The sequence below is a fragment of the Engraulis encrasicolus genome, chromosome 16, assembly GCF_034702125.1.
Source record: "Engraulis encrasicolus isolate BLACKSEA-1 chromosome 16, IST_EnEncr_1.0, whole genome shotgun sequence".
Lineage (NCBI taxonomy): Eukaryota > Metazoa > Chordata > Actinopteri > Clupeiformes > Engraulidae > Engraulis > Engraulis encrasicolus.
Window position 1 is genome coordinate 30100165 of NC_085872.1, and position 22251 is coordinate 30122415.

At 42.5% G+C, this 22251-nt stretch overlaps 1 protein-coding gene across 1 annotated transcript in view; it reads right to left on the reverse strand.

The window, feature by feature from the left end:
* Nucleotides 1-22251, reverse strand: part of egfra (epidermal growth factor receptor a (erythroblastic leukemia viral (v-erb-b) oncogene homolog, avian)) — a 54954-nt gene that overhangs the window by 8697 nt on the left and 24006 nt on the right. Inside the window, exons 2-21 of the mRNA XM_063219346.1 lie at nucleotides 15669-15820; nucleotides 15187-15373; nucleotides 14392-14520; nucleotides 14034-14102; nucleotides 13526-13644; nucleotides 10141-10282; nucleotides 8966-9082; nucleotides 8482-8608; nucleotides 8189-8262; nucleotides 7964-8054; nucleotides 7462-7661; nucleotides 6635-6767; nucleotides 6399-6489; nucleotides 5841-5998; nucleotides 5689-5727; nucleotides 5227-5371; nucleotides 4753-4875; nucleotides 4261-4359; nucleotides 1930-2115; nucleotides 556-711 (exon numbers count right to left, since the gene is read on the reverse strand). Of these exons, the coding sequence (XP_063075416.1) occupies nucleotides 556-711; nucleotides 1930-2115; nucleotides 4261-4359; nucleotides 4753-4875; nucleotides 5227-5371; nucleotides 5689-5727; nucleotides 5841-5998; nucleotides 6399-6489; nucleotides 6635-6767; nucleotides 7462-7661; nucleotides 7964-8054; nucleotides 8189-8262; nucleotides 8482-8608; nucleotides 8966-9082; nucleotides 10141-10282; nucleotides 13526-13644; nucleotides 14034-14102; nucleotides 14392-14520; nucleotides 15187-15373; nucleotides 15669-15820 (2537 nt within the window). The remainder of the gene's footprint in view (nucleotides 1-555; nucleotides 712-1929; nucleotides 2116-4260; nucleotides 4360-4752; nucleotides 4876-5226; nucleotides 5372-5688; nucleotides 5728-5840; nucleotides 5999-6398; nucleotides 6490-6634; nucleotides 6768-7461; nucleotides 7662-7963; nucleotides 8055-8188; nucleotides 8263-8481; nucleotides 8609-8965; nucleotides 9083-10140; nucleotides 10283-13525; nucleotides 13645-14033; nucleotides 14103-14391; nucleotides 14521-15186; nucleotides 15374-15668; nucleotides 15821-22251) is intronic.

Genomic DNA, 22251 nt, shown 5'->3' on the forward strand with positions numbered 1-22251 from the left:
ATTTGTGTGTATTTGTGTGTATTTGTGTGTGTGTGACTGCGTGCATGCGTATGTGTGTATGTGTCTGTGTGTGTACACTCACAGGCATGTAAAATGTCAAGTAAACTTCCTTTTGTAGTAACACACACAGACTACACACACTGTAACATTGGTTAGGTCAGCTTAAAAAAACACACACATTAAATCGAAATGCTTTAACATAAGCCACCTGCTGTCTTTGCTGTGACACACACGCACTGAGGAGACACAGACAAAGAGGTTGGATATATAATAAGAGGAATCGAAACACGCCCACTCAATGCAAAAGCATGTGCTCAAAATTTGGTCTCCTAAGGGGGCGTTGTCCCTCCTTCTTCTCTTTTCGTGGTGTTTGCACAAGACGTGCGCTACCGCCATCTACAGCACTAAAGGGACTCCATTTATTCTCTACCTCAAGACTCTGAAGGTCTCCTAATCGAAGGTCTCCTAAAGGGGCGTTCACCCGACGTAAAGTGGATAGCGGAAAAGAACCTGCCTGCTTTATCTCACTCTGATATATGATTCTCTGACACAGACCTTTCCTCCATCTGCGTGGTACTCCTTCTCATCCGCGCTCAGCAGCTTGGCCAGCCCGAAGTCGGTGATCTTGACATGCTGCGGAGTCTTCACCAGGACGTTTCTCGCCGCCAAGTCGCGGTGCACCAAGTGACGATCCTCCAGATAGTTCATCCCCTGCAGACAAGTAAGAGACGTGACCTTGCGTAAACTTTTTAGGTTAGCGCTTAGTCTTCAGGACACCATTATGCATCACCATCATCTGGGGGCCTTTGGCAGGGGGAGATGACACAGCAAGCGTGTGGCAGGGCAGGGCAGGGCAAGATGGAAGATTTTGTGACTCATGTCACTTCCTCTGACCAATCAGTTACCCATCTACATGTATGTTTGAGCCTCCTACTGATCTTCTCTGTTGCAATGTGGTGATTGCCGAAATAATTATATAGACTGCAGAGGCCATATACTGTACCAAAACTGTAGTTAATGCAAGCCTTATCGACATTGTGTCGTTGTCAGTTTTTGTTCCCCTCCATCTCATTCCAATCCCTCTCAATTAAAATCTTTATGTCTTTATGTAGGTGTTTTGTACAATTTTTAAAGAGCAACTCTGCATTTAAACGGATTAGACCACATTCTTGATTAAAAAGGTGCCAAACATAAACAAAAACTGTGATAAATGAAAGAAAAATGTCTGCACACTTAAATCCTATTTGTATTCTTTTAATTTGCCAAGCTTTCTGTCTACTGACCTTCCTCAGGGCTCAGTAAAAAGCAATTCTGAAACTCTTTTACACTTGTTTCTAAAAATACACAAAGTCTCAAAACTATACTACATAAACAAGCACGTCTCGCTCTATGTGGATGGGGATGCACCTGACCTGACTTAGGTGGATGTCTTTGTATGTCCTTCCCCAGGAAGTGGAATATCATGCATGGCTGTGTGCCACCATCACGCTCTATGGCACACACACATAGCCAGCCACATGCCATCCACATGACACTGTGGTTTTAGGGTGTGTGACAGATAGCTGCAGTTCTCTGTGTGTGTGTAGTATGCACAGCGTGTGTGTGTGTGTGTGTGTGTGTGTGTGTGTGTGTGTGTGTGTGTGTGTGTGTGTGTGTGTGTGTGTGTGTGTGTGTGTGTGTGTGTGTGTGTGTGTGTGTGTGTGTGTGTGTGTAGTATGCACAGTGTGTGTGTGTGTGTGTAGTATGCACAGTGTGTGTGTGTGTAGTATGCACAGTGTGTGTGTGTGTGTGTGTGTGTGTGTGTGTGTGTGTGTGTGTGTGTGTGTGTGTGTGTGTGTGTGTGTGTGTGTGTGTGTGTGTGTGTGTGTGTGTGTGTGGTATGCATAGTGTGTGCGTGCGTGCTAGTGTCCTGTCCTGTCCTCTCCTCACCTTGGCGATCTGCACACACCAGTTGAGCAGGTACTGGGAGCCGATGTTGTCCTTGTTCTCCTTGACATAGTTGAGCAGGCAGCCGTAGGGCATGAGCTGGGTGATGAGCTGCACCGTGGAGGTCAGGCAGATGCCCAGCAGCCGACACACGTGCGGGTGCTCAACACTGGCCATCACGTACGCCTCCTGTTTGCATTACAGGCACACATGCACGCATACATGGATGCACACACACACACACACACATGCACACACGTACACATGCGGACACGGACACGGACATGCACACACACACACACACGCACGCACGCACGCACGCACACATGCACGCATGCACGCACGCACGCATGTACGCACGCACACACATGTACGCATACGGACACGGACACACACGCAAACGCACACGCAAGCGCACACACACAGACAAACAAGCACAAGAATCAGAGTTAGAATGAGAATACATTTTCATGTATTTTTACATGTTCAGTTATTATGACCACCACTAACAGAAAACAACTTTATTCGTGGCACATGTCTCCCCATGTCATTGAAAGGTGCAGAGCTATCGAGAATCAAAAACAAGAATCCTTGGTCATGCCCTAAGTTGAAAACTTTTTGGTCTGCAATATTTGGCACCCTTCACAAGGCCTATGATGTGGGGGAGGCTCCCCATCCTTTCCCAGCTTTTTTTGGTATTATTCAAACTAAATCTTTTTCTAGCAAAGCCCAAAACTGCATGGCTTTCTGTTCTATACTGGCAAGGCGTTTAATTTTGCTTAACTGGAAACATACTGCACCCCCCTCTTACAGTTTAAGGAAATTCTGTTTAATTTGAAGTTGGAGAGGCTTAGGTTTTCCCTTAATGGCTCATTGAGTAAATTCAACAGGACTTGGGACCCCCTGCTGTCCATCATAGACACTCTAGACATTGAACCAGAAGAGACACAGGTCTGAGGTTTTTTTTTAATTTATTTTATTACTATTATTATTTTATTATTATTTGTTTATTATTTTATTATTATTATGATTATTATTTATTCATTCTTGTCCCCTTAAGTTTTTTGTTTATTTTTTCTCTGTCATTAATCCTTTTTCTTCCTGTCATTTGTAATTTTAATTGACTTTCATTCATGCACTGTGCTTAACATGGGGTTGTTGCGGATGTGGGCGTGGGAGGGGCGGCAGGGTGAATATTTTTTCAGAAATTGTTAAAAAAGAAAAGTGAGCATTTTTTATGTTTGGGGTTCTTCCCATCCTTTGAGTCTTTGTAATGCTATTGCTCAATAAAGAAATAAAAGAACCCCAAAAAAACCAAGAATCCTTAGGATATTAACTTGTTGGTTTCCTGCTAATATTCTGTCATTGCAGATGTACTCCCTATCTTACAAGGAGTACTGAATGAATAAGCTGTTTAACAGGAACAGCCAAAATTAATCTGAGTGTAGTTGACATTTTTTCCCTGTTCAACTCCTGTTTCTAGATAACGGCGAAACACTCCTCCGCTGCCTGGAGCACAACGCATTCCACCTAAGTGAACTCAGCCTGCCTTTCAACATGAACTCATTCACTCACTCCTTTCCAAAGCTACAAAATTCTCTGGAGCAGCAAATTCTGAAGAAGAAGAAGAAGAAGAAGAAGAAGAAGAAGAAGAAGAAGAAGAAGAAGAAGAAGAAGAAGAAGAAGAAGAAGAAGAAGAAGAAGAAGAAGAAGAAGAAGAAGAAGAAAGAAAGAAAAAAAGCCTCAGCCCACTTTTTTTTTTTTTTTAGGCAGTGAGCGGATATTGTGGCGCCTTGTTTTCCGGGCCTTGTTGACCCTGCTCGCAGGAGTCCTGTCAGTCGTCATACAGCATTGCATGACTTGGAGCTTGGAGTCATCCAGTCACAGCTAGCTGACACACAGCTCCTTCTCTGAGCAGCCCTTTCTTACTTTAGCAGACTCAGCCATTAATTTCCCCCAAAAAACATCCTAATTATGTCTAAATAAGCATTCCTCTGGACCACATCAATCCCGCGCAGACTATGTGATTTGGCCGTGTAGTGCTGAAATAGCAGATTTGCTGTATAAATAAATGCAATTTGTAAGTAATGAAAGACAAGACGTACTGTCACTGATATAGTGTTTTAGTTTAAAAGCTGGATAGAAAAAAATGTGCTATGCTTGCAAAAATGTCAGTGTGGTGGCTGATCAGTCAGGAGCCAAAAATCAGTCAGCATAAAAATGATGATAAATACATAAATCAATCAATCAACAAATCAATCAATCAATCAACAAATACACAAACAGACAAATGAACAAGCACAAAATTAAGTATGGACTTTCTTGAGAACTCACGTCTAAAATCTCCTTGTTAGCCTTTGGTGAGGTGGCTTCTCTCAATACTTTGATGGCCACTGGAATCTTCACGTCCTCGCCCTCGGGGACCCACAGGCCCTGCCAACATAAACCAACAGTCATTATACAAACTGCATACACACCGTGATAACGTACCAGTTCATGATTCAGGGAGAGTAGTCTACAGGGCCCTTCACCAGCCCAAAATGGCTAGTAGATGTCAACACACACTCACTATAATGGGTCAAAGTGGCTGGTAAGTTTTCTTTTCTACCAGCCAAACTGAATTTTCACCAACATTTGGATGGTTGGCTGGTGTTAATTTAGAGCCCTGGTAGACTATAACATTATAATGCCACAGGCATTACAGATAATCTGTAGCCAAACACATGGGTTTCGTAACTGTGTATACACTTTTCTTTGGTGCAAAAAGCAAGCTCCAGAAACTGGGCAAAAGTTGTATAACAATGTAACACAAGGAAGTGTACTGACCTTATACACGGTGCCAAAAGCCCCGGATCCGAGCACTTTGATCTTTTTGAACTCGGTCTCTTTGAGGATTCGGAGCAATGCCTGGTTGGGCGTCTCTCCACTAGGTGTCAGGGGCTCCACCAACTGAGAAAAGCACAAATGTGTGAATGTTTCTCAAACAGAAAAAAGGGCTGGGGCTGTTTTGCCTGGTGATAGCTAGCTAGGATAGCTAAGGACTACAAGCACAGATGCCACATCAAAAGAGTATAGAAACACTTCAACATTTGCTGAACTATGAATTCCATTTACACAACTCAGCCTTATTCTCTGACATCGCGCCATATATACAGCATATAATCTTAACAGACATTACAATGCATTGGTCATGTTATTAAGAAGTCACAATTGTGTCTGACGGACAGCAGGACAGCCACTGCAATCAATGGCAGACACTCCCACCTCCCCTACCTGAATTCCCACTGTCCTGGTCCCTACCTCTCTCTCCTGCAGTAGTCGGCGAAGCGTCCTTTTCCTCTTTATATGGCGTCTCCGCAACAGCACAAACACGCCCAGTGCCAGGATGACGAACGCCAGCAGGCCACCGACTACCCCTGCAGCCACCATCGACAAGCTTGATGTCCTGAAAATAGAAGTCACAATTAACAACTGTGACTTGCCTTTCATTTCATTTTTGATTTTCCTACACTCTTCTTCCCCATACCAGGGAAGAGAGATACAATATTTAGTAAGTGCAGGCACCCTCTTAAGTATTCATTTGTACATGCATTTGTTCATTCGCTATGCACTTTGTGGTTGTCCAATCCCTTGCAGTTTTAAGAACATATACTGGAAGAAAGTCAGACACTGAAAGAAACGCATGCCTTTTATTGTGGCCGTTTTATTTTGACACAAGTACACCGGAGTCAAGTAACTATGTATAGAAAACTATCCCCTTACATGTAGTCTTTGCAGTCTTCCAGCTCTGGGCCCGTGCATCTGGGAGAAAAAAAAACACCACACTTATTTTCAAGTTCAAGTTCCCCAAACTCTTAAGAGTGCTGCATTGTGCACTGCAATGTTGCTTTGTGTGCAGGTGAGGCGAGGCCTACCCTTGGGTGCAGTTCTTGTGGCAGGGCTGACACACTCCTTTGCTGTCAGCGTATTTCCAAATGCTGGAGCCATCTTCAGCAGGCACGCCGTGAGGGCACCACGGGACACAATGAATGCCATCTTTAAAGTTGGCACACTCTGTGCACTGGTCAGGACCCTGCGAGTTAGAGGATGCAAGAGACTGAGGTAAACAATACTGTTGCAGGAAAGACAGCACTTTTGAGTTGTATATGTGACTTATAGACTTCTATGTGAATATTGCATGTCACAAACATGTTTGCCATTATCTCTGGTTCAGCAGTCACACCATCTAGAACCATCTAGTACAACACATCTTGGGAAGTTTTATGTGACATAGCACTCGCATAAGGACATCATTGGTATAAGCAAATCAGAATGACACATATGAAGGTAAAGGTTGTTAACCAACAGAGTGATATGTACACATAGGACTACATCTGTACCATGAGCAGGAGTAAAATTCCTTGTGTTCACTACTAAAGGATATTGAGATTCTGATTCTGATTCTAAATTCTGACTCTAATTCTGATTCTCACCGGTCCACTGCAGGTCAGGCTCCCGTTCAAAGGCCGGCACTCTGTGTCACACAGCACACAAGACCGGTTGACCTCGCACTCACGCGGTTCACTGTGGAAGACATGCACAAATCACGTTTTATTGTTCCCAGTTTGAGTTTGTTTGGACATATTGACATGCTTTCTCTCCCTATTAGTCACAGTTGTGAGCTTATTACCACATTGATACAGTTTCTGTTCTATTTTAGCAAACTCACCCTTCAAATATATTGCAGGAGGCCACGCAGCGTCCAGCGCGTATCATGTGTAAACAGGAGAAGCACATGTCGGGCCCTGGTCCCCAGCATCCCTCGGCCGTGCACATCTCGTCACACGTTCTGTTCTCCGCAGCTGGGGAGAAAAGAACAGAAGGAAATGATCAATGTCCGCAACACTGTTAATGCTCCCCCGGCACAACGTCTTCAGACCTTAGTACTTCTTCAAGTGCAACGTTGGTTATTTTGTTGGTTATTTGCGTGCAAGGAAGCAGCTATGGCTGATACATCTAATTGCCAGTCTTACTGCAACAGTGCTCCTTACTGGAACAGTGCCATGCAGTGACATTCCTGTCACATACAAGTCTCTCGTTCTATTTTCATAGCAATATTGTTAAAGGTACACTGTGTGAGATTTTTAATTGTTTATTTCCAGAATTCATGCTACCCATTCACTAATGTTACCTTTTTCATGGATACTTACCACCACCATCAAATTTTAAGTATTCATTATGACTGGGAAAATTGCACTTTTCATACATGAAAAGGGGGATCTTCTCCATGTTCCTCCATTTTGAATTTCCAGAAATAGCCATTTTTAGCTACAAAAATGACTGTACTTGGGCCATACTAGAAAATATTACTTTATTACTTAGTAAACTTTCACGAAAAGATAAAATCTGGTAATAGGCAACACAGTTTCAATGAGCAGCATAGTTGCAGTACCCTTTTTGACCATGTGTCCCTTTAAGTTAATACTTTGCCATATATTAAAACGATTCTGTAATAAATTCTCCTACCATAGTAATAATTAGAGGTGTTTGGCTTACCACAAGCGACTGCATCTTTATTTTCCTTCATGTTGACCTTCTGGCTGGGCAGCTCAAAGAGGCGTTTCATTGGTTGCTCGGTGATGTAGCAGAGGTTCTTGTTCTTCATGAGAAACACTTCACCATCACTGATCTTCTTCAGGGAGTGGAGGCCCAGGTACTCGATATTGGTGTTGATCACAGCAAAACTCACAACACTCCTGTTCACACAACACCACAACAACAAGGCATGTTGAGGGAAACGTGTACGCTAGATGCCTTTCGTGGCTTCGTTCTCACTTAACTAGTCTTGTTGCTGTATTACTGCGCTCTCGCCAAAGTGGTTTTAGTAAGTAGTTTAGGACAATGCTGGTGCTGAATTATGTTGTATAGAAATACGAACAGTCATTTTTAGATTTTAGATTTGAGATAAAGTGACATTAAGTCATTTCTTACAGAGGCAGAAACATGATTACAGCATCTACATCTACCATGGTTTCTATGGTTGCATGGACTGACTTACTGTTTCTTTGTTCTCCCACGGATCACCTCAAGGTTTTTGAAGGGACTTAAGGAGTTCATGGTTGCAGGCCAGTCCTGGATCAGCAAGTATCCTGCAGATATAATTAATTAGGACCCAGTTGGGAGGCATGTTGGAAAAAAATATTGCCTCGTAATGTGATTTCCGGCTTCCGCAGATCAAGTAATATTGACGACGGCCTTTGGCGTGCATACAGTAATAGCTTACCTGTAATTTCTTTCACTGTTTCAAATATACTCAGCTTGGCAGGATCCAGCTTTGAAGTATTTGTGTGTTTATCCCTAAAAGAAAAAAAAATATGAGCGTAATTTGGAAAATCTGCACCTTATTGCACCTTGTATGTGCTGTATATCAAACCGACTACGCCATTTGAATAAATGTGGGAGCCATTTAAAGTGAATGTAGTGTGCAGGGATTCCCCATGAAATCCGTAAAGTAAACAGCACAAGTGACAGCATTATGACACAGTCAACCATGACCATGTGCCTCATCTGACTCACCCATGAATAGTTGTGTAGAGTATCGCCACGTCACCGTTTATTTTGGTGCAGTTTTGAAAGGAGTCGATGTTGCTGGCATTAATGGACAGGACGCCTACCAGGTTTCCCATTCCGATGCCGTTGCAAACTAGCAGGACACACAAAGTAAGATGGTGGGTAAGATTAGGACTGTCAACTCCCCACCCCAATCACTCTCATCCCCCCCAGGCATCTACAAAGTAAGTTGAGAGCACGAGTAAGCCCTCATAGTGAAAGATTTTAATTTAATGATGATATTTCAAGCGTGCTGTACACGCATTGTCTTATATCCGCTTGAAGCATCACTATTAAAAGCTTTTTCTACGGGAGCTTACTGATATAGGACTAGAGATTGGTAGAGATCTAGTATCTTTGCTTGGCTTGTCAACAGACCATCTGTTCGTTGGCCACTACCACATGCAATGATTGTGCATTCTTTATTTTTTTATATGCAAGCTTAACTCACCTTTTTGACACAAACCCTCGCATGGTTTGCACTTCCTGACGCCTCCTTCGTCTGTCTCATAGTGCTGGGGGCTGCAGGTTCGCACGCAGGCCCCATGGTCTGTCACCACATAGTTATCTGTAGATAGTACCACACTGATTATTAGCTGTCAATCATTAACACACTTGACTTACATATCTGAATATCTGCATCTAGAGTATAAAAAGCCAGGCCTTCTGGATTATTTGAGCACATGAGCACAGTTGTGCAACCAGATCTTTTATTTCCAGCAACCTTCAGTAGAATGTGAGTCATTGTTATTACATGCAATCAATTCAACACAACTCCTATGAGAATACACAATGTGACAATGTTCCTGACCCTGCAACTGAAGGTGCATCTTTCATCATAACAGTGTTACATAACGCGTGGCCTGTTTCAAAGTTAATTAATGAAGCATTAATATTATAAGCATAAGATTAGCATTGCATTGTATTGCACTCAGCTAAAAGAAAAGATAGAACTGATTGCAACAAGGTTTTTGTTTTGTCTTTTACTTGTGTTCCAAAGCATTCCAATCTGTCATAGGTTAGTCACCTTAAACAAAACAAAAACAAAAAGTATGGCCTTTGTACAGTAAGACAGAGAGTAAAGAAATCTCAGTTCTTCTGTCAGTCTACCTGTGTCACAAAGATATGCACATCAATTAACTTGCATGCTCACAGCCTACACCTCAATCATTTTCCCGACCTCATTCATCCAGTTTATATTTTAACCAAGAAGACCGCACACTGGTCAATGAGCACTGACCAGAAATGCAGCAGTTGACCTGGCAGACAACAATATGAAACCGAGCCTGCAACACCGGGGAGGAAGCTTTGGTGAAATCTACACCACAGTAGTAGACTACAGTCATTGCTGACAAAATCATACAGGCAGGGAAGTAAATTAACTTTTTTCACCACCAGCCAAAAGGGCTAGTGCATACTGTAGTGATGTTAATCTTACTAGCCAAACACACACTCATGGGTCAAAGTGGCTAGGAAGTTGGTCTTTTCTACCAGACAAACAGAAATTTCACCAGCATTTGGTCAGTTGGCTGGTGTTCATTTAAAACCCTGCATGCAGGTATATGGGATTTAACACATTTTAGGACATTCGTGAATGTGGGAGAGATAATGATGTTAGCTACTTACGAGGGCATTTTTGCACACAGGTGGCTCCAAAGCTGTACATGCCATTTGGGTTGGGGACCAGCTGGTGCAGGTTGCTGTCATAGATGTAGGGGGGAGGACAGTTAGCCTTACACGTCCCGTTGTCTGAGAAATTTTTGCAGGCCTGCGAGTGACAGGATAGTGCGGGAGGGACAATCACAGAACAAATAGTGGATTAGACACACAAAAAAATTAATTTAACTTAATAGCCTAATCTGACAAATGTGACATAATACCCCTCAGCAACCCCCACAAAAAAAACCCTTTACTTCCAAAATACACATCAGTGTTCCACTTTGACATTGTGCAGCGAATTCACAGAAAAGTGATTGTGTGGTCTCAGCTGGGCCATGACAGTTAATGGCTACCTAAAGTTATACTGTATGGTGTGACTCCAAGCACACTTCCGCCACACAGGCACAGGCCCACTACATCACACTAGCAGGACTCTGTCAAAAAAACGTTCTGCCATCCACACAACGAATGCAATGCGTCCTTCACACACTGTGATATTTTATTCAGTGAACTGTATCTTCAGTGCACCGCCGAATGAGCGCACCGTTTTGGAGTAGCCCCAGGTGTCTGCTAAATGAATGGGAACTACCTCAGTGACTTACTACAGCTCAGAAACTGGGACGAGGTGAGCGTTGGTTGCTGTGAGACCCTATATCATAGTCCAGCTGTTTAAACACTTCCATTCAGCCCTACATCCAGCGTATCGCTGATACATCTTGATATAACTGCATAGAGGATGTTAACACAATGATATTACAGGCAGTGGTTTTAGAAGTGTTCTTCAAGACAACATGATCACACGTTGAAGCAATGGAAAACATGATAACCCTGGAAAACATAGACTTATAAACACACACTTAATGGCGGCACATTCACATCTAAAAGACATAACAGCCCTTAAGACAATTGCATGTCAACACATTCTCTCTCTCTCTCTCTCTCTCTCTCTCTCTCTCTCTCTCTCTCTCTCTCTCTCCCTCTCTCCCTCTCTCTCTCTCTCTCACACACACACACACACATACACGCCTGCCCCAGAAACATTCTAAGCCTGCATTAATTAGTCACGTGCACAAACAGCTGTTTTGAATCAGCTCTAGGTATACTCAGAGGCAAACAGTGGGAAGATCTGCTCTCAGCACAAGAGGAGGAGGTGGAGGTACTGGAGGCAGAGTTGTGGCGATAACCAATGACGGTGATGACCAATTGCCAATGTCCAGATGAATTCTCTAGTCATCAGTTTTCAAAAAGAAGAGCTTCAGGCAGTGTCACCCTGTTCTTTTTGAAAACTGATGACTGAAGTACCCTGAAAAACTGCACCTGCTGAAAAAGAAGCCTTCAAGGTGTGCGGGCTCTCGCCAAAAGATGCATTCTCTAGTATAGGCATTAGTACTCAAAGCTTGTGTTGAAGAGGAAGAGTAGCACACATCCCGTGTTAAGGTGAAGGACAATGGCTAATTCTATTTTTAAGTGAAAGGTCCACACACTTGAAAACTTTTTTGCTCTTGTTGTTTTGTTTGGTTTTGTTTGGTTTTATTGCAGTGCAGAATTGGTGTGTACCTTTCATTAAAAAAAAACCTTAGTGTGCTTGTGTAACAGAATAGTATAACAGTAGATCCACAACCAAAAGAGTAGACTACTCCACTGAATAGAGCAGTGATTCCCAAACAGGGTTACGTGTACCACTCGGGGTAAGTGGGATTGGGAACACTCCTGGGGGTACATGGGAAAATTAAATACTACTATAACAACAAATATATATCACATAGTCACATTGGGATAGAGGAAGAAATACTTAAAGCTCGAGTGAGGGGATATTCATGGTATGACAAAGAGAGGGGTACCCAGGTGAAAAAGTGGTTCAATTTAGTACAATAAAAGCATGACTGAAGTGTACTTAGCATGTTAAAAGTGCACTCGTGCTTTTTGTGCTAAGAAAAAGTATGTTTACAATATGCTTATTTAAAGTGTACTTAAAATTAGATGTAATTAAGTTGCTCTCAAAGAAAGTACACTTAGCGAACCATACTTCAAGTGGACTTCGAAGATGTTTGGCTAAAGTGTATTTAGAGGAATATACTAATAGTGTTCTAATAGTGAACTTACTAAAAGTGTATTTTTTAATAACATATTGCAATTGTACTTTTTTAAAGTGCAATATGATTACACTTCACCCAAATGTCTTTGAAGTGTGATTTTCTATAGTGCGCTTTAAAGTAAATCGCTTTAACATATTGCAAGTACACTTTTTCTAAGTGCACCATGATTGTACTTCACCCAAATATCTTTTAAGTGTGCTTACACAAAGTGCATTTACCCATCATGCACCATCATACATGTCCCATCATGCAATGCACTTCTTGGAGCTAAATTTCTCAAACAGGGAGCCATTTATCTCGAAGGAATATCTTTTGGTTTGCATGAAAATATTACTCATTGTTATATTCTGTGTTTATTGTAGGAGTTTTAAAATTTTAAAGTGGTACACAAAAAAATGACCATGTTCCCACCGTCATTATGATGGTCACGAATATGGTCTGGTATATATAGGCTCACACCTCCCATGACATCTTGGTGGGAGGTAAGTTGGAACTAGTTGTTCAAACAAAGAATAGAGGGTCACCATTAGTGATCAATTCAAGTGATCAACTGCAGGAAGGTGGAACAAGATTGAAATAAAGTGAAATGTGTATCTAAAATCTCTGTAACAATGCAATGATTGTAAATGTCAGCTGTGCTAGGCATGCATACTGTATCACTACTGTGACATGTGGCTGTGTGTAATGTACAAGCTCTGAGAACCAGCATGGATTGTAGTATTACATTTATATTATTTCATGTACTTGGGAGTGTACTGTAAATATACTTCAAGCATACCTGTTATATATTTACAATACTTAATATGATATACTTTTTACAGACTTAAAATGTTCCAATGTAGTCCAAAGAAGCATGAAGTTAATATACTTTTATTGAACTTCAAGTAACAATAAAATGTTATAGAAGTGTACTCAAGCACACTCTTAATGCCATACGAATGCATGAAAAGTGTGTTTGGAGCATACTTTCAAAAGTATGCTTGTAGTGCACTTAAAGTTGTCCAAAAGCGGTGCCAATTTAGCATCCTCAGTCTGCTGCAAGTGTGCTGAAGTACTTCTTTAGTAGTGCTTCAGCGCACTAATAGTGCAATGAAGCGCACTTTAAATCGCCGAAAATAGTACACTTTGTACTAAGTACGGTCAAAAAAAGTACACTTAAAGTATATGGGTTTTTCACCTGGGTACACATGGTATGACAAAGAGAAAACATACAAGACAAAAAAGGGGAAACACTGGAATAGAGGGTGGGTTCTCACCAGGCAGTCAGTGGGCCGGGGTCCGGTGCACCCGGCCGCACAGTACTCATTGCAGCAGTCGTTGGGCTGGGAGCCCTTGCAGCGACCCGAGCACTGCGCAGCACAGATCACCCTGGTAACTGCGGAAGACAAACACGGAGAAGCAGAAGCGAAAACGACATGAACACGACTGATGAACAGCAGTCAGGGAAGTCAGGCATGCGGTGAGTAGCTGTTTTCTATAATGCATCACAGGCAGCAGAAATGAGGTTATTTTTCATCAGAGGCTCCTCTACCTTGTGATGTTGTCACACTTTGTTACAATCACTTACCCTTCTTTTTTAATATATTTTTAGGGCCTTACATACCCCCATTTTTGACAGGACAGTGAGAGAGGGACAGAAAACGAATGGGGGAGAGAGAGACGGGGAAGGCCCGGCAAATGACCCGGGCCGGAATCAAACCCGGGTCCCCAGCACAGTAACCCAGTACCCTACCGTTAGGCCACGGCAGGGCCAGCATCACTTACCCTTCTGGCAGTTCTGTCGACCTGGACCCCAGCAGGATCCATTGTAGCACCCCGAGTCGCACTTCTTGCCTAAAAAATATGTGTTAATAAGTTTATTGTTTGCATGTTATTGACTAATTACAATTACAGTTCATATTTGGACTGAAATGATCCGCAATTGTCATTAATGACAGATTAAAGTAAATTGTCAATATCAATGTATAAAAGTGAGTCAGACTAAATAGTTTAGAAAGATATAATTTATACTTATTTATTTATAATTTACAGTTATTTATTCTTGATTTATGAATATCATTTAAAGGACCCACATCTGAAATCAATGTGCCATTTCTTAAAATATGTGCATGATTTCACTCACATCTCTCAGTCCTCTGCGTAGGGTAGTCCATGCTTGGGTTGTTCTTCATGTTGACGATGTCTGCCCACTGTATTGTGTCCACGTAGCACATGCAGTTGTGTGAAAACTTCACACCTCCTTTGATAATTTCTGTGAAGGGGAAACCGAAAGCTGTAAGTCTCGGGTGGTAATCCCTTATTTCCTCATTTTCCTCGGACACATCCATGAGGATCAGGCCAAAAAAAACATGACCGTAACCTGATGCACACATGGACATACTTGCTCCATTGCACACACATAGCTCTTGTTGTATGCGCTTGGTGCCTAAAGCCGTCATAAAGATTCCAAGGAACTATGTGTATACTCTGCCTCCCACGTATGTTGGTTGTAGTTGGACCATCATTTACAGTAATCATGCCACTGACTACGTTTTCTTTAGAACGTCACCATTTACTTTTAAACCTGCTTCATTGAAGCAAAAGTAATATGAATATCAAACACTTATGTGGTGTTACCACATATCTAAACACCTGGGCATGAATGGTTAGTCAAAAGGAACAGACAAGGCAGAGAGGGCAGAGAGAGAGGGAGAGAGAGAGAGAGAGTGTGTGTGTGTGTGTGTGTGTGTGTGTGTGTGTGTGTGTGTGTGTGTGTGTGTGTGTGTGTGTGTGTGTGTGTGTGTGTGTGTGTGTGTGTGTGTGTGTGTGTGCGTGTGTGTGTGTGTGTGTGTGTGTATGTGTGCGTGCGTGCGTCTGTGTGTGTGTGTGTGCGTGCCTGTTATGTGTGTGTGTGTAGTGTGTTGAGAGGCCGTGTCACCTGTGAGATTCCTCAGCTCAAGCTCCTTGGTGGCTGCTCCAGTGCTCTTGTTGCAGTTGGACAGCACCGCCAGCCCATACTTGTCATTGTACAGGGTATGGCCTCGGATGATACGCAGGCTCTCCAGTGGTATCTTGGTGGCCTCGTTGAGCGCAATCAACACATAGCCACCCACCTCCTGGATTTTCTGTGAGATAGGACATTTGCACAATTGCTTTTTAAATTATTTTTCTGTAGTTTTTATTTACCCTAACTGGCTATTATCTGTTATATGTGTCTTGAAATGCCCATGTGGGCATTATGTGTATTTATTTATATTGAAAAGGTGCATGTTATCAGGGAAGGAATGTCACACAATCATTGCAGGTGATATGTATGGTTTTTTAAAAAGGACCTTGACATCATTAGATGAGCATTGTGTTTGTGATGCGCAACCTATTTGTTTAGTGTGAAACACTAGGGAAGGCTGCGTGACATCTCACCTTCAGGAAAGACAGGTCGTGTTTGTCAGTGGTGTACGTGATCTCCAGATTCTCCAGGATCACGGTGCAGTTGCTGAACATCTTCACCAGGTTTTGGTAGTGGTCTTCCACCGTGCCCAGGAGCGTCAGCTTGTTGTTGGAACCTTGGCATACTGCGTGAGAAGAGGAGGAAAGGGAAGGTGTTTGATCTCTCACTGTTTGTACTTTCTTAACTTTCTGCAGAACTAAATAAGTTGATTTCAAATGTTTCCCACAAGGCACAAAAGAGACAAAAACACATTGCTTCTCACTGATTGAAATCTGCATGCAAGATGTCCGTCTGTTGCAACATCTGGTAAATACTCCACACCACGAGGCCTACTACCTTCACAAATCATGTTACGGTTTCTTTTATAATAGGGAACGACATACTGCAAAAACACATTCAGGGGAAAGAATACACGCTGGACGTAAAACATGACAGCAAAAGAAAACCTGAATTTAGATTCAACGAAAAAGTTCACACAAAAAATGGTAGGCGGCTGCTTTACGCCAGACTTCAAGATGAGTGGAAAGAGCCTGACCAGAGCCAAGATAAATAGAGCACATTAAGAAAGGACTCGGCGGACCCTGACTGCGCCACCACTGACGGGAAAAACCCCAGCTACGACTGGGCCCAGATCAGTTTCTGAAAATCCCTACAACCCAACGGTTATGACTGTGCAAATAACTGGGCCACCATAAGACAGAGAACTGTGCGCAGTCCAGGAAAAGAATATCAGTCCCGAGCAGGGAAGTTGATAGGGAGGGACAAAGGTGTCAGATGTCCGGGGCCCAGGAAGAAAGGAAGCCCAGAACTGGGCCTTCATTATGGCATGCATATATTGAGTGGGGGCCCCTTTCAGATGGCATTGTCCTAGGCCCAGCAAAAGCTGTCAGTGGCTCTGACTGGGTCACCATAAGATGACGAACCGAGCACAGTCCAGGAAAAGAATCTCAGTGTTGTCCAGAGGAATGTGTGCTTGGGATATAGTAGACTGTGTCTTCATGCTTCTTAGGAGTTCTAAGTACAAGCAGAGAGACAGGAAGCGTGAAGACGTGTCAGCTTGTTCTGCTTTATCCCACAGTGTCCTTACGCCTGCACGGGTTAAACGCTTTCAGCAGCAGTACATCTGCTGAAAATTCTACAGCTCGTTTGTTTTGTTACTTTGGGTACTTTTAGCTGTGTCACTCTGTTCCCTCACGAACACGCTGATTTAAAAGGCCTGGCTTCAATCTACTTGTCATAAGACAATATATTTAGAAAAATCTGAATGATAGAATGAAAATCTGAATGATTGAATGATGGATATAGATATGTATGTCGTTGATTAAATTACTAAAATTAGAGATGTGTGTTGTATATTCTATGAATTATGTCAGTGTTTCTCAACAGGGGTGCCGGGGCACCCTGGGGTGCCACGGGCCCCCCTCAGGGGTGCCGCGGAAACGTGGCTGATAAATAAATTATGTAACATAATACATATTTGTCTAAATTGAGAAGTTAATGCTAGTCAGTGGAATCTTTCATCTGCCATTTACGCACAATAAAGTAAATATAGGTCGCCCCAGTCAGCTGCAACTTCGAACGTAGGTCGTGTGATGTCTCCAAATGTGTTACTTTTCTATGCTTTTGTGGTATCGGATGCGATGCCATGTTGCGGCTTGTTGTTTTGGGGTGCCTTGAAATTTTTCATGAATTGAAAGGGTGCCTCGCCTAAAATAAGGTTGAGAAACCATTATGTTAATAGATAGGTTGATGAGTTCTACAAAGAAACACTAACCATAATGACCATCAAGTAGGATATACCGTACAATTTGGTCTCATCACAATGTGACTTCATGTCATCTAATTAATATTTCTCACAACGATTAAAAAAAAAGATGTCAAAGATGTGTGATCAATGTTACAATCACGTCTTAATATACATAAAACCTGATCTTGCCATATACAGACTAGGTCATTTCACATACATTAATACTCACAGGCTACTTTGCCCATGTAAATAAAACTGCTTTCTAATTAAATTGAGGAATTAAATCAAACTCAGGAATTATTACAGTAGTAAAGAACAAAGTTAAAAAAGAAGTTATGATTAGATGTAGACTTCAAACGATTCTAACCAAGGGCAATTTATTTTACAGCAGCAGGATTTGGAAGTTTATTCATAAAATATCTTTTGATGTCTGAGGAAGAAAATCACAATATGTCAGCCTAAAAACACAGTCTCGTAATTATGTAATTTCAGATTAAATTGCAGCTGTCTGTTGACAGCAAACAAATCAACCCTTGCAACAAGAGTGCCATTGTCTCCAAGATGGTCTCTTCTAGGGAACAATGAAGCTACTCAAGAGAGATAGGCAGGCAAATTAACTTTGTTGGGGCAGTGGCAGCCCCTACTCTTCTCACTAACCAACACTGTGTTAAATGTCCTGGCTGATGCCTTACCAACACAGAGGAATACAATAGGGCTGCTCGATTATGATAGAAATCAATATTTGTTACACAGTTATTTCAGTCAACATTGATATCACGATATTTTGAGACTGTATTTAATTTCCAGAAAAATAAACAATTCACAATCTTCGCTCCCTTAAGCAGTATGAGTGGAGGGTTGCAAGTCTGCTCTGTGCTCGCAATGGCTCAAGTGGATGGGAATGCATTGCTCTTAGCGTAACCTTTTGGCAGTATAGACAAATGACAAAAAAAATGTTTGAACTCAATATTATGAAATTTGATATTGTTTAACAGCAATATTGATATCATGATATAAATTTGATACATTGCACAGCCCTAGAATAGCCTACAGTATAAAGAGGTTGAAGACATGTTTGCATGATGGACTGGAGTAAGATTAAAAAAAAAAAAAAACATCTGTTGTGTGGAGGCTAAGGAAGTAGGCTTCCTCGGAACCCCTCTGTCAAACAAGCCCAGAGCCACAACACATCGCATGCTCACGCCTTCACCTAGTAATTCTGACTCACTCCCAGGGAACATGTTGCATCGCTCTACTTACGGTAAAACTGAATGCGTTATACAGTAATTCACAAGGTGTTGTGTAATAGGCTGAGTTGCCTAATCTCTGTTTACCTTTATGACAAACACTGAGAACACATTGATTTCATTTGATCTCACCCCTACATTTCTGCTAGTTAACAAGAGTGTTTGAAAAGTAGTCTAGATGTACATGAATTTCTAGGCCCACTCGAGTCGTTTCTGCTTGTGAGCATTGGTTAAAGATGGCTGAATAGAGGGTTTATGCATAGCTGCGTAGCTGCATGTTTGTAGGACTCACGAGATATATCAGCTTCAAATGTTAACTTTTTCACTTGTTTGCTGCTTCGTAATGGTATTTTAGCATGTTCTCTTATTCTGATGCATTTACCTGACAGAAACCTTTCTTAACCCCTTAAGACGTGGCATTATAAATTAGCTGTTACCAGAATCTGTGCCTTCATCTGCACAAACCTGTGTGCGCTCTGAATCTGCAAGTAATGTAACTTGAACTGTGCGAGTAAATTTATTTTGATTGATTGATTTATTTATTTTAAATACTGCTATCATTGGAAGGTTAATTAAAAAATACAGGATATTGAGTTTTTTTAGGGAAATCAGTGAAAATGTAATTTGCATAATAATTTGGAACGTATTGTAGAGCATGTCCAATCAGCGGGGGTGGGGGGACCAAGACAATGTCTGGCCCAGGGGCTCTTAATTTCTTAATCCGCCCCTGACAATGTGAAACTACAACATTGATCACTGATTGTAAATGCAATACAACATAACTGTGATGCATAGGCTACTGTACATGATGTGTGGTGATGCAGAGTAGAGATGCAGATCGAGGGGGTGGGAGGGGAACAATTCAATAGCTAGCTACCTGTAAACATAATACAACTCATATCTGCTATAGGCTACTGTATATTAAGTGTTGGGATTGCAGAGATTGGGAGAGTTGGGGCGGGGGGTGGATGGCATGTCCCGCCAATTTCTGAAAAACATGGAATGCCCTCACTTATGTGAATTTGAACAAATGTATTTTATACTTTCACATTCACACAAAAAAACTGTTTTGTCCCCTTTCCAATCCTGGCACTGGATCTGCACTGATGGTGCAGAGGTCCATCGGTTCTGTTCAGCTGTAGTTTTCATTTGCCGGTGACAGGGATCTAGTGCACATCCTGACTCCCACCTGCGTGCAAACCTCTGGATTTTCATTTCTCTTCATTACCTTGGACAAGAGCAAAGAGTCTGTAGGTGGACGGAAGGAACATCTGCCAATCTTAATTCTCTATTCTCTTTCTCTCTCTCTCGCTCTCTCTCTCTCTCTCTCTCTCTCTTACACAAACACACTTCCTCTCTCACCCTCTCTTTCTGCCAGTCTCTATTCCCCCTCTCCCTTCCACTCCTCATTACTCTCTGGGTGTAGTGACTGGCGTGTAAATGCAGCTTGTCCGGAAGCCAGGTACTAGAGACAAGCTACAGGGCTGAGCTGCCCATTTTAATTAGCACTCAGGGCCGAGATTTAATTACCTCAAATAAGCTCCTGCACCTCCACCACCACCACCACCACACAGACGCAAAACAAACAAAACCACTTCACCACGCACTTCACCTCTACAAAAAAAAACAACAACCAACCAAACAAACAAAGAAAACAAGTGGTAGCAAATGCAACCGGATGGAATTCCATTTTCACAATGCATCACAGTGTCTGGTTCCATCATGAACTTGTAATTTTACTGCCCCGGATATAGACTAGTGCACCAAACCTACAGTAATGGTTTGCTGTGTTTACAATAGGCTGTCAGCATGACAGAGACGTGCCTACGGTGCAGGGCAACCTCAAGTGCCTCAATGAAGACGGATTCATAAACAGGACTCCACCGGGCCCTTGGTTACTCATTTCCTGTCTCTAGAACACACCACAGGAACAAAGGTCTCTGAGGGTTGAGAGTTCAGGTTCAGACACTCTCAGGTATTCAATGTGCTGCTTACCGAAAGCAAAACAAACAAACAAAAACATGAATACGTACGGTAGGTAGCTAGTGCACTTTAATTTGATTTTGATTCCTGTAATTAGTTGAAGGAGAGGATTGTGCACATCCCAGGGAAAGGTGCAGGATGAAGGGAAACTGTAGTTTTCAGAGTGAGAAGTCCGCACACTTAGAATCCTTTCTGTTGTATTTCATTTTTTCATGGCAGGATAACGTTTCGACCTCAACAGTCTTCTTCAGATTCTCAGATTCAGATGGAGAATCTGAAGAAGACTGTTGAGGTCGAAACGTTATCCTGCCATGAAAAAATAAAATACAACAAAAAGGATTCTAAGTGTGCGGACCTCCAACTCTGAAAAACGACTTTGATTCCTATACTGATATGGATTCCATTGGAGAATGGTTGCACACACGGCGTCAACATTTCACAATTTCCCATAATTACAGTCCTGTAGATAAAACAGATAAAAGTGTGTCCTTTGGACAGTGTATTGTGCCTTAAATATAATGTTTACCATTACGTATATGACCATTACGCACACACACACACAGATACAGATAGGCCTACAGATCTACAGCTGCCTATCCAGTTGGCATGCCACTTGAGATGAGGTCAACATGACTCTAGTGCCAGACGCACCTCATATAAACTCACATTGCGTGCGGTCATAAAGGCCAGTCTAATTGGCTGTCCTCCTTAAATGTACTTCCTCTTAACCATGCAGGGTGACACAGGTAGGCTGAACCACACAGCCCTATCAGAATGCATATCTCACACACACACACTCTCTCTCTCTCTCTCTTTCTATCTCTCTCTCTCTCTCTCTCTCTCTCTCTCTCTCTCTCTCTCTCTACCTCCCTCCCTCTCTCGCTCTCTCTCTCTGTCTCGCTTGCGCTTTTGCACCTTTTGTGATCCCAAGTGCGAGACAATAGCAGGTATCTACCCAGAGGCAGCAGGTGAACAGCGTATCCCCTCCCATGAGAGTGATGAAGCAATGTTTAGTGTGAACACCCCATGCCTAAAGAGGCGTCTAAGGAGAGGGCGTGGAGACATTTACCAGTGGAGGTTATCGCCATTGTCCTGGGACAAAAGCGACTGCTGCAAAGTGAAAAGGGAGGACACCGAGTGTTTTTCTTTTTTCTTTCTGCGGTCGCGTTTTCACTCCTCGATGTTTGCGTGTGCGTGGGCCGCAGCCACGGACTTCCCTGCGCGAACGACCGTGAGAGCATAAATATCTGTGTCTCCAGGCATACTTGAATGCTGCGGTTTTTACAAGCAAGCTAGTTAGGGATAAGTACTTGGCAGGGCGATTAGGACCCAAAAAAAACAAGGTAGGCGGAGGAGGAGGGCCTTCATGGATGTATGGCTGGGTTGATGCGAGCTCAGTGGGCCACCGGCTATGAGACGATGGAGCACCGGGGCACAGATGGAAACGTCTAGTCCCTTTCCCTGCCTCACTCACTCACTACCTGCAGTACCATTACGCACCAGCCAGAGTGCATTAATCCGGTTAGTGGAAAATGTATCCATGATTAGAAGGAAGTGGTGTCCTTAATTGATTTTCTT